Source organism: Chiloscyllium plagiosum, chromosome 13, assembly GCF_004010195.1.
Source record: "Chiloscyllium plagiosum isolate BGI_BamShark_2017 chromosome 13, ASM401019v2, whole genome shotgun sequence".
NCBI lineage: Eukaryota > Metazoa > Chordata > Chondrichthyes > Orectolobiformes > Hemiscylliidae > Chiloscyllium > Chiloscyllium plagiosum.
In genome coordinates, this window is record NC_057722.1 from 3,560,562 (window position 1) to 3,572,648 (window position 12,087).

General features: G+C 43.1%; 1 protein-coding gene across 6 annotated transcripts in view; it reads left to right on the forward strand.

Annotated features, from left to right (window-relative positions):
* Positions 1-12,087, forward strand: part of LOC122555682 (solute carrier organic anion transporter family member 2A1-like) — a 112,449-nt gene that overhangs the window by 18,867 nt on the left and 81,495 nt on the right. For 3 of the 6 annotated variants that reach the window (XM_043701691.1, XM_043701695.1, XM_043701693.1), the window contains exon 2: positions 8,515-8,652. In XM_043701691.1, coding sequence (XP_043557626.1) covers positions 8,515-8,652 — 138 coding nt within the window. The other 3 variants (XM_043701692.1, XM_043701694.1, XM_043701690.1) reach the window with 2 other exon arrangements.

Genomic DNA, 12,087 nt, shown 5'->3' on the forward strand with positions numbered 1-12,087 from the left:
ACATTTGGAGTACTGTGTGCTGTTCTGGTCGCCTCACTTTAGGAAAGATGTGGGAGCTTTGGAGAGGGTGCAGAGAAGATTTACCAGGATGTTGCCTGGAATGGAGAATAGGTTGTACGAGGATAGGTTGAGAGTGCTAGGCCTTTTCTCATTAGAACGGCGAAGGATGAGGGGTGACTTGGTAGAGGTTTATAAGATGATCGGGGAATAGATAGAGTACACAGTCAGAAACTTTTTCCCTGGGTTACAAGGGGACATAAATTTAAGGTGAAGGGTGGAAGGTATAGGGGGGGATGTCAGGGGTAGGTTATTTACCCAGAGAGTGGTGGGGGCATGGAATGCGCTGCCTGTGGGAGTGGCAGAGTCAGAATCATTGGTGACCTTTAAGCAGCAATTGGATAGGTACATGGATAGGTGCTTAAACTAGGGCAAATGTTCGGCACAACATCATGGGCCAAAGGGCCTGTCCTGTGCTGTATTGTTCTATGTTCTATGACCACAAACCCCTACTAATCCTTGTTAAAGACGACAAGGCTGTGCTGCCAACCGCTTCAGGTTGAATTCAGCGATGGGCTTTTATTATAAGTGCATACAATTACAAGTTAGAACACCGATCATGAGGCCAAGTAGCAAATGTAGACACCTTGAGCGTGCCCCCTGTCCTTCTGGCAGATACACCACCGATGGTGCCACTGCTGGAAGAGTCTGTTCTGGTTTTAAACTTTCTTGACATGCTTCCTATCATTACTGACAATATCAGATTATGGACAGAAATAAATCCAGTGCGCCAAAACTGAAACTGCTGATGGTAATGGAAGGAATCAAAACAGGCCATCACAAGCAGAATTGAAACCATTTTTGGACCCATTGATACCAGATCACAATGGAGGACAGTATGTTATTGTGGGAAACATGAGTGATTGTCCCAAACAAAAATCACTGCCAGATACTGGCTGAGCTGCACTGGGGTCATCCAGGGGATTCTAAAATGAAGAAGTTGATAAGTTATGTCTGTTGGCCAGGACTGGATACAGACATAGCAGTGTTGGTGGGGCAGTTCCCAGAGTGTGAACAAGGACAGAAATTATTTTTGGCAGCAGCCCCACACTCATTGGAATGGCTGGGTAAATTACACGTCGACTGTGCCAGTCCCCTCATGGACACCATGTTTTTGAGTCATTATGGATGGCCATTCAAAATGGTTGGATATGCATAATGTTCGTTCATCAAACATGGGTGATGATTGCAAAAGGTGCTTGCAACTTTTCAATACACAGGAGCCCAGAGGTGTTGGTCACCGATAACATGCCATTATTTCCAAAAGGGAATTTGAGTGTTTTGAAAAGTTGAGTGGTATCTGGCATGTAGAGTCTGCTCCATACTATCCATCATCCAATGGTCTGGCAAAAAATGCAGTCCTAAGTTTTGAAGGCAATTTTAAAGAAACAGCCTGCAACTTCACTTGATAACAAACTGTGCTAGTTTCTGTTTGATTAGAGAATCATCCCTCACTCAACTACAGGGACAGCATCAGCAAAGTTTGCTCATGTGGAGAAGACTCCGCACCAGACTCTATTCTTCCCGGAACTGGGGGAAGAGTGAAATGGCATCAGGAGCGCATAAGTCTCCTCTAAACGAGAGATGCAGTATACTTCAAGGGGCAAGGTTTGGTTTTGAAACCATGAGAGACCCTGCATGGATTTGATGCATGGTCAACGCGAAGTATGATGTATAAAGTTTGGGTAGGTGAGACAGTCCTGAACAAGTACATGGACCACATGAAACCTCTCACCTCGCAAACAGGGCATGAACTAAGCATACCTGGCCTCTCAGAACATCCTGCAAGGCTATTTGAACTTGTGGATTCTCCCCTATGCCTAGCGTTGAAGAAATCTGAGGTCAAGAGTTATATGGCATATGTCGCAGCCTCAATGCTGTTATTGCTGAGAGGCTTTGGGTGCAAGAGGCAGACTACAGTCCAATACACACCACCAGTATCCGAGGCACAGTCAGAGGAACTGTACCTGATGTGAAAATATCTAGGAGGAGCTACAAGAGAAAGAATGGGCCTACTTTCTAGGACATTGAGGGGGAGACATGTAGTGATTAGATCGAGGTCAGCTAACTGGATCTCATAGAATGTGTTCCCTGTTTGAGACTATTAACCTAGACCAATCTGAGAACCCTGGCTAACATATAAACAGGATTCCTACATTTATATTTGCAAATACTTTTACTGGGACTACATACCAGTTACCATGGTGATTCAGGTATTTCTGTCAAATGTGCACTCTTGTATTCAAAACAATTGTTTATGTACATTAAACTGTAAAATGGTTTTATGTTAGTCATTATTGATGTGTTTCTGTTGCTAAGTGTGAAGCTAATGTTCTAGTGTAAGCTTGTTGATACCAGTGAATTAGGTAGCTAGAACACTGGGTCATAGCCTGGTTTCAGACGTGAGATGAAAAAGTCCACCTTTGTTCAGTATTCTGACCTTTTTCTGTCTTGTTATCCTCCCTCAAACCAGTACCTCCAAACATTAAATGTAAAGGTTCTTATCATTAAATAATAACCAGTTATAAAGCTTAAAAAAAAAGATTCCTTGCACCTTGTGTCTTTCACTGTGTCTCACACCTGCGCACACAGACAACATGGGTGCTGGGGAAAAAATAAGCACTACCGCAGTTAGGTGGCAGTGTGGGGGTTATAAAAAAAAAATTAAGAAAAATAAACAGGATTCCTAGGCGGTCCTAGGCTTGCTGGGATTTGGGGGGTGGGGGTGGGGGTGTGGGGAAGTAGGACGGGCAGTCCTAGAGGTGTCTGGAAGCTGTCTGGGTGGAAGGAGAGCTAGAAGGGGCGTGGGGCGGACCAAGAGCCAGAAGGAGCGTTGGGGTGAGCTGCCTAAGTGGCCAGAAGGTGGGAGGGATGGGGGTGGGTCTTGCTGGGGTGGGGGTGGCTCTGTATTCTATGCACCGTTTTATCTAATTGGACTGTCTTCGATTTGTCACTGCCACATTTGTGATGACTGAAAGTGGGATTTGAGATTTGTCCTCATTTCCCTGAAAACTGGTTGAACTTTGGCAGAATTTGGCTTTGCTATCCCTCTCCCCTGTAAAATTGCTGTTTGTCTGTATACAGCTGTTAATTGCTTATTTGTAAACTGTCCTGTTTAATAAAATAAACAGGATTCCTGACTCTTGGGACTGGATCTGAGCGACCTGATCAGAATCTATGTACTAAAATAAACAAAAACATCAGGAGTTCTGCTCACCTTAGGAGCTGCTATGTGCTAGCTGGGTCAATGTCATGTACTCTGCATGAGTAAATTAAGGGTGACTTGGTGATGGGGTCCTGGTCTTTGAAGTTATTTCCAGGGAAATATACTCTAGTTAATACAGGCATAAACTATGCTTACACTAGCAGCTTTCTATAGCTCCATCTGCTGGTATATTTGTGGCTGCTCCAAGTAAATACAATATACAGAAATTTCTGTTCAGAAACATTAACTCCAATTCTCTCTTTTTTTCAGTAAGCGAGAAGTACCATGTTTAAATGATTCATTTCATTTCCAAAATCTTGAGCATGTCTTGATCATTCAACTTAAGACATATTTAAACGTCTGTTTTAAATTTCTGGTGTACCCAGTTAAATACAACAATTCATAGAAAAAATCTGCAATGTGGAAGTAGGCCACCAGGACCCTCTGAAGAGCATCTCACCCAGACCAGGCCCTCCCCCACCGCCCACCCTATCCCTGTATTTCCTATGGCTATTCTACCAAGCCTACACACTCCTGGACACTATGGGAATTTAGCGTGGCCAATTCACCTGACCTGCACATCTTTGAACTGTGGGAGGAAACCGGAGCACCTGGAGGAAACCCACACAGACATGGGTGGAGTCTGCAAATTCCACACAGACTGTTGCCTAAGGTTGGAATCAAACCTTTGTCCCTGGCGCTGTGTGGCAGTACAACTAACCACAGATCCACTGTGCCGGCCCCTAAGGTGAAAGGTTTGTCACCAGATCATTGAGTGAATATTATCTAACCTCTGGCGTGGTGCCATTTGTCTCACATTGTTCCTCTGAGTTGTCAGTGTTAGAATTGGATTCAGTGCTTTGAAGAAGGATCTGTATGATCTGATGATTTGTGAGCTGGCCAGGACCATTGATTTTTTTTTTAGTATCAGAAACAGCAAGTGGTTAGATGTCATGGGGGCTGTTTACTTTCCAAGATGTTTCATAAGCATTTTATTTTCTGGTTTACTGGAATAAATCTATATTTACACTCATTGATCCTTCTGTTCTTGATTATGTTTCCCTAAATAGAATCATACAGCATGGAGAAAGAGCCTTCAGTCCAATTCATCCATGCTGACTAAGTATACCATTTGCCTAAGTTTGGCCTATATCCCTTTAAAGCTTTCTATTCATATACCTGGTGAAATGTCTTTTTTTTAAATGTTGTTAACTGTACCTGAGGAGGAAGTGAGGTCTGCAGATGCTGGAGATCAGAGCTGGAAATGTGTTGCTGGAGAAGCGCAGCAGGTCAGGCAGCATCCAGGGAACAGGAGAATCGACGTTTCGGGCATAAGCCTGAAGAAGGGCTTATGCCCGAAACGTCGATTCTCCTGTTCCCTGGATGCTGCTTGAGAATATAGAGGTGAGCTGCCTTCTTGAACGGTTACTTGGTGTAAGTACAGGTATACCCACACACTGTTAGGGAGGGCGTTTCAGGAGTTTGGCCCTGTGATACTGAAGGAATGGCAATATATTTCCAAATCAGGATGGTAGAGGCTTTGAGGAGCACTTGCAGATGAGTCTCCTGCCTTTGACCTTTGAGATGGTAAGGTTCATGGACTTGGAAAGTGCTGTCTAAGGAGCCTTAGTGATTTTTGCTCGTACTTCTTATAGATGGTAAATATTGTTGCTATTGAGCATTGCTGGTCAAGGGAGTGAATGCAGGAGTGTGACTGTGGGAACAGTCCAAGTTGGCTGCTTTGTCCTGGTGTAGATTACTTACAGTGTGGAAACAGGCCCTTCGGCCCAACAAGTCCACAACGACCCGCCGAAGCGCACCCACCCAGACCCATTCCCCTACATTTACCCCTGCACCTAACACTACAGGCCAATTCACCTAACCTGCATATTTTTGGAGTGTGGGAGGAAACCGGAGCACCCGGAGGAAACCCACGCAGACACAGGGAGAATGTGCAAGCTCCACACAATCGGTCGCCTGAGGCGGGAATTGAACCCGGGTCTCTGGCGCTGTGAGGCAGCAGTGCTACCACTGTGCCACCGTGCCGCCCTCAATGGAAATGTAAAGAATGAAAAGCAAAGAGGAATAGAAAGAGAAGAGGGGGAAAAAATAAAGGAGAAATGGCATTATAAAAGCTTGAATTCCAAAGAGAGAGGGGCATGTTACGATATTTGCTTGGCTAGCGAGAAACCTCAGTGAAGGAAGAAAGAAGGGTTAGTAGCTTTTAGACCCATTACATATTTAACAGGAAACCTCCATTTTATGCCTATATTTAGTGAAGATCAAGTTAAAATATTTCAATCCATTTGAAAAGATATCTGTGGCCTTAAGATGCTTGGAACAGTGTTGTGATAGGTACAGTTATGAATGTGTACATCAGTTCGTCAGAAGATAAATCTGCAGGCTATGATGCTATTAAGAGAATTATCCAATACTTTTCTAGATCCATAGAGTCATAGAGGTCTGCAGCACAGAAGGACCCTTTGGCCCATCAAGTTTGTGCTGCTCAAAAACAACCATTCTAACTATTCTAATTTCCAGCACTTGGTCCATAATCTTGTATGCCTTTGCATCACAAGTGCTTTTAAGCATATTCCTGAAGCTTATCAATTAAAATCCAGGCTATCCGATACTTGTAGAATCTTCAGGAGAAAAAGAAATGCTATGGGATCCGTGAAGTTCAAGGGAAAAATACTGAATGTAAGAAATCATGCTTATAGTAGAATTCAGAAGTAGTACTGCTGTAATCATAAAGACATATTTAGATGAGCATGAAGTATCAAAGATCTGAGCATTTGTAGTTCAATGGGTCACAATGATATCTCACTCAGTTACATGTGGAAATCTGGTGATATGGGATTCGACAAGGAATAGAAAATCTGGCGATGCTCTTGATATTAGTTTTAGGAAACAAACTGAAAGATACCAAAATAATAATGAAGAATGATTGGTAACTAAAATATAAAATAAAGAAAATAACATGTTTTCTTTCCAATCCCCCACCTCAATCCCCCTCAGCCCTGGCAGACACTACTCCTCCATAAGTGAAGCTCCAGCCTCTCTATTGCCAATGATTGGCTGCCTTGTATTCTAGCTGAAAATGTGTTGCTGGAACAGCGCAGCAGGTCAGGCAGCATCCAGGGAACAGGAGAATGGACGTTTCGGGCACAAGCCCTTCTTCAGGAAGAAGGGCTTATGCCCAAAACGTCGATTCTCCTGCTCCCTGGATGCTGCCTGACCTGCTGCGCTGTTCCAGCAACACATTTTCAGCTCTGATCTCCAGCATCTGCAGACCTCACTTTCTCCTGCCTTGTATTCTAGTCAACTCCCGAATCTCTTCTTCCATAGCTGTCACAATCACATATACACCTCTAGCCCATGTGTTTTCCCAGGCATTTTGGCCCTTTTTCGTCTGCTGAGGTGAAAGGTACAATACTGAATGATCTAACTTCTGAGACCACTCCAATGTGCTAACTGCAATCTTTTTGGGTCTGGATCTTGTAACTGGCTTGGAGTGCCACAAGTGAAAGTGCTGGAGCCTCAGTGATTTATAATTTATATTAATGACTTAGATAAGGATACAGAGATATTGAACTTAAGTTTGATAATGATACAAATTTCTTTGGGAATGGAATCCATGAGGAGGACATGAAGATTGCAGAGAGATATGGACAAGTTAAGCGAGTAGGTGAAAGGCTGACAGTTCCAGTGTAATGTGGGAAACTGAAATTATTCACTTTGGTCACAAGAACACTTGAGCAGAACATGTTTTAATACCTGTGAATGTAGCTAATATTGATTTTCAAAGAGGCTTGGCATTCTTGTCCAGGAATGTGGAAAACTAGTGTTAAGATACGTTGAACAATTAGGAAGCAAAGTGGCATGTAGCCTTTACTACAAGGGGATTGGAGTACAGGAATAAAGATGTCTTGTTATATTGTGTAAGGTCTCAGAACACTTATAGAAAAAAAGCTAATAGAACAGGAGTAGGCCATTCAGCCCTTTAAGTTGCTCCACCATTCAAAGGTTACACCTGATCACTTTCTCCCCACAACCAGAATAGTGCCTTGGTCTCTGTATTTAAGGAAGCACATAACTGCTTTGGAGACTGTACAGCGAAGGCTCACTAGATTGGCCCCTGAGATGAAAGGATTGTCTATTCATGAACGGGTGAGTAATTTAGCTCTGTATTCCCCATAGGTTAGAACGACAGGTAATGTTATTGAGTCACACAGGATTTTGAAGGTGTTTTATAGAGTTGCCACAAAGGTTGTTGACACTGGCCAAGCAATCTAAAACATGGTAAGGGCTGATCATTTAGGACGAAGAGAGGAGAAACTACTTTTCTAAAATGATCATTTATCTATGGAATTCTCTTTTTCAGAGTTATGGATGTTCTGTCATGTATTATGTTTCAGACTGGATAGGTAGAGTTTTGGTCTCGCGGAGTTCCAGGATATGAGCCGGCAGGAAAGTAAACTTGGAGCCCACGAGCAGGCCATGATTGTATTGAATCAATTGTGTCAGTGGGCTGTGTGGTCTATTTCTGCTCCTATTTATTACATTCTTGTCAAGTTTTCATGTCTCTACTGCTTCTGTCCTTTTTTTTGTAGTGGTTTATGTGATATGGCACTTATACTGCTAACTCCACATACTATAAGGCCTCAGCTCTGAAGTACCAATTGTAAAATCTCACTCTTCTTTTACTTATTTCTATTTGTATAGAGCATGTATAAAAGGTGCTTTGGGGGAAAATTTCAATTTGTTGCACAGTGGCTCATTAGTTAGCATCACTGCCCTACAGCAGGGACCCAGGTTCGACACCACCCTTGGGCAACTGTCTGTGTGGAGTATACACGTTCTCTCTGTTTGCGTGAGTTTCCTCCCACTGTTCAAAGAAATACACGTTAGATGGATTGGCCATTCTAAAATGCCCATACTGTCTAGGGATGTTCGGGTTAAGTGGATTAACCATGGGGGATGCAGGAGTACAGGGATAGGGTAAGGGGTTTGATCTGGATTAGATGCTCTTCAGACAATCTTTGTGGACATGTGCTGAATGGCCTCCTTCCACACTGAAGTGATTCCATGATTGCCATGTGACAATAGTCCCATAAACTAATTACCAGTTACTGGAATAGCTTCAGAATACTTTATCAGTACTTGGACTAATTTTGAAGATGCTTTGAATATTGAGAAATTGATGTTAAATTGCAAACAGTCCACTAACTATTGTCCCTTCTTCTTTCCAGCTGTTTGTCCTGTGTCATGGAATGCTGCAGTGTTCCCAGCTCCTGTACAGCGCCTACTTCAAAAGCAGCATCATTACCATTGAGAAACGATTTGGGCTTTCCAGCTTCTCGTCTGGCTTCTTGTCCAGCCTGCATGAGGTACAGTAGTGGAAACAAGCCAAAGTTTAGCCCAAGACCAAGTAGTTCTGAGGGAGTTAAACTCCAGATAAACAGGGTTGTTTGGGATTCAAACACAGGACAGATATGGGTCTGTGTGAGGTTAAAGGTTAGTGATCAAAGAACAACAAGCAGCACAGGAAGATGACCTTCAGCCCACCAAGCCTGAGCGAACTCATGACACCTTTCCAAACTACAAATCTGTGTCTACATGATCCTTGTTCATCTATTCCCAGCCTATTCACTTATCAGTATTGTGCCTATTCCCTGTCTATTAATGTATTCATCTTGCGGGAATTACCCAGACAGTTACAGCAAGACAATTCTGAACAATTTAGCTGCCCCAAAACTGAAGTGAGATCACAAGACAAGGAGCCACAGGGTTATGTCTTCTGGTAAGTTTTTACATTTATCTAAAGTTAATCAAATTTTGAACTAAAGCTACAAAAACAGAAATTGTTGGGTAAACTCTGCAGGAAAACTGTCAGAGTTAACATTTCAGGTCCAGAAATCTGTCTGCATAAGATAACTGATAAAATAAACTTCCAATGATGGAAGGAACAAGATCCTGATTTGTAGTGGAGACAGATTCAATTCAGACTTTAAAGAGGGAAACAGATCAATCTCTGAAAAGAGAACCATTGCAAGAGTGCATAGAAAAGATGCTGGTATGGGATGAGGTAAATTGTACGTGTAAGGGCTGGCACAGGCGCTACAGGCTGAATGGTATCCTGTGATGTGATCATTCTACAGTTAGAGTCATAGAAATGTACAGCACAGAAACAGACCTTCGGTCCAACTCATCCATGTTGACAAGATATCCTAAACTAATCTAGTCCCTTTTGCCAGCATTTAGCCCATGACCCTCTAAACCCTTAGAGTCATAGTCATTGATCTGTGCAGCACAGAGACAGGTGCTTTGGCCCGAACTGGTACACGCCGATCAAAATGTCCATCGACATTAACCCCAATTCCCCACACTTGACCATATCCTTCTAAACGTTACCTTTCCATGAATTTGTCCAAATGCATTTTAAATGATGTTAATGTACCTGCCTCAACCACTTTCGCTGGCAGCTTATTCCATATGCGTGCGTACTGCTCTCCAAAACTGAACACAATACTCCAAGTGCAGCCTCACCCTCGTCCTGTACAACTGCAATGTAATTTCTCAACTTCTACATTTAGTGCCCTGATGAATGAAGGCCAGTGAGCCAAAAGCCTCCTTCACTTTCCTCTACCTGGGTCTCCACTTTCAGAGAACCGTGCACCTGCAATGCAAGCTCCCTCTGTTCCACTACACTCCTTAAGGCCCTATCATTCACCATAAAACTCCAACCTTGATTTAACTTTCCAAAATGCAAGACTCACACTTAGCTATATTCAACTCTACTTGCCATTTCTTGGACCACTTCCCATGCTGCAAATTCTGACAACCATCCTCACTGTCCACAATACCTCCTGTCATCTGCAGACTTAGTAATTATGACTTGTACATTCTCATGCAAGTTATTGATATAGATAACCAACAGCAATGGGCCCAGCACTGATCCCTGAGGCACTCCTCTAGTCACAGGCCTCCAGTCCCACAAGCATGCTTCCACTGTTATCCTCTGCTTCCTACCATCAAGCCAATTGTGAATCCAATTTGGCAGCTCACCATGGATTCCGTGCGATTTAACCTTCCAGAGCAGCCTACCATGTGAAACCTTATCAAAGGCCTTACTGAAATCCGTATGGACTATGTTTACTGTCCTGCCCTCGCCAACCTTCCTGGTCACTTCTTCAAAGAATTTGTGTGAGGCATGATCTCCCACACACAAAGCCATGCTGACTATTCCTAATCAAACCCTGTCTTTGCAAATGCATATATATCTTATCCCTCAGAATCTACTCAAGTAACTGACCTAACCCAGCTGTTAAGTTACTGGTCTATATTTCCCAGGTTTTTCTTTGCAGCCCTTCTTGAATAATGGCACAGCTTTGCTACCAGGATCTCACCTGTGGCTAATGATGATGCAAAAATATCAGCCACAGGCCCTGCAATTTCTTGTCTAGCCTTTGCAGTGTTCTTGGATATATCTGATCAGGATCAGGAGATTTATCCACCTTCATATATTCTAATACATCCAACACTTCCTCTAATGTGATATGGAGTGTCTCCAAGATATGACTGCTAACTTCCCCAAGTTCCTATGTCATCTTGACATTCTCCATGGCAATCACAGGAGAAATATTCATTGAGGACCTTGCTCACCTGCTGCAGTTTTACCCATACATGTCCACTTTGGTCCTTGAGGGGTCCTATTCTGTATCTAGCTATTATTTTTCCTTTAATATATTTAAAGACCCTTCTTATTCATGAACCCATCTAGATCATTTTTAAATATTGTAATTGCACCAGTTTCCACGACAACTTCTGGCAGCCCATTTCAGACACTCTCCACTCTCTGTGCAAAGATATTGCCCCTTAGGTCCCTTTTAAATCTTTCCCCTCTCTCGTTAAACCTATGCCCTCTAGTTTTAGACTCCATTATCCTGGAAAAAAGACCTTGTTTCTTCACACTATCGATGCCCTTCATGATTTTATAAACACTTATTAGGTCACCTCTCAGCCTCATTTCCCATGTTTTATCACGCTATGATGCCATCTCACCAGAACTAAAGGGCATAGGTTTAGGATGAGAGGGGAAGAGATTTAAAAGGGGCCGAAGGGGCAACTTCTCACAGAGCGTGGTACTTGTATGGAATGAGCTGCCTGAGGAAGTGGTGGACGCTAGTATAATTACAACATTTAAAAGGTATATGAATAGGAAGAGTTTAGAGGGATATGGGCCAAGTGCTGGCCAATGGAACTAGATTAAGTTAGGATATTTGGTCAGCATGGATGTGTTGGACTGAAGGGCCTGATTCCATGCTGTGCATCTTTGACTCTATGACTCTATTTCTGCCTTATCCTGTTCACAACTCCTTTTCCATGACTCCTTTTTTGCTCTTCTAATTGTTTTCTTAAGTGTTCTCCATTCCCACATTATAGGAAGGATGTGGAGGCACTGGAACAGGTGCAGAGGAGGTTTACCAGGATGTTCCCTGGTATGGTAGGAAGATCGTATGAGGAAACACTTGGGGTTGTTTTCATTGGAGAAAAGAAGGTTTAGGGGTGTACAAGATGATTAGGGGTTTAGATAGGGTCGACAGTGAGAATCTTTTTCCACGTATGGAGTCAGCTATTACAAGGGGGCATAGCTTTAAATTAAGGGGAGGTAGGTATAGGACAGATGTTAGGGGTAGGTTCTTTACTCAGCGAGTCGTGAGTTCATGGAATGCCCTGCCAGTAGCAGTGGTGGACTCTCCCTCATTATGGGCATTTAAGCGAGCATTGGATAGGCATATGGAGGATAGTGAGCTAGTGTAGGT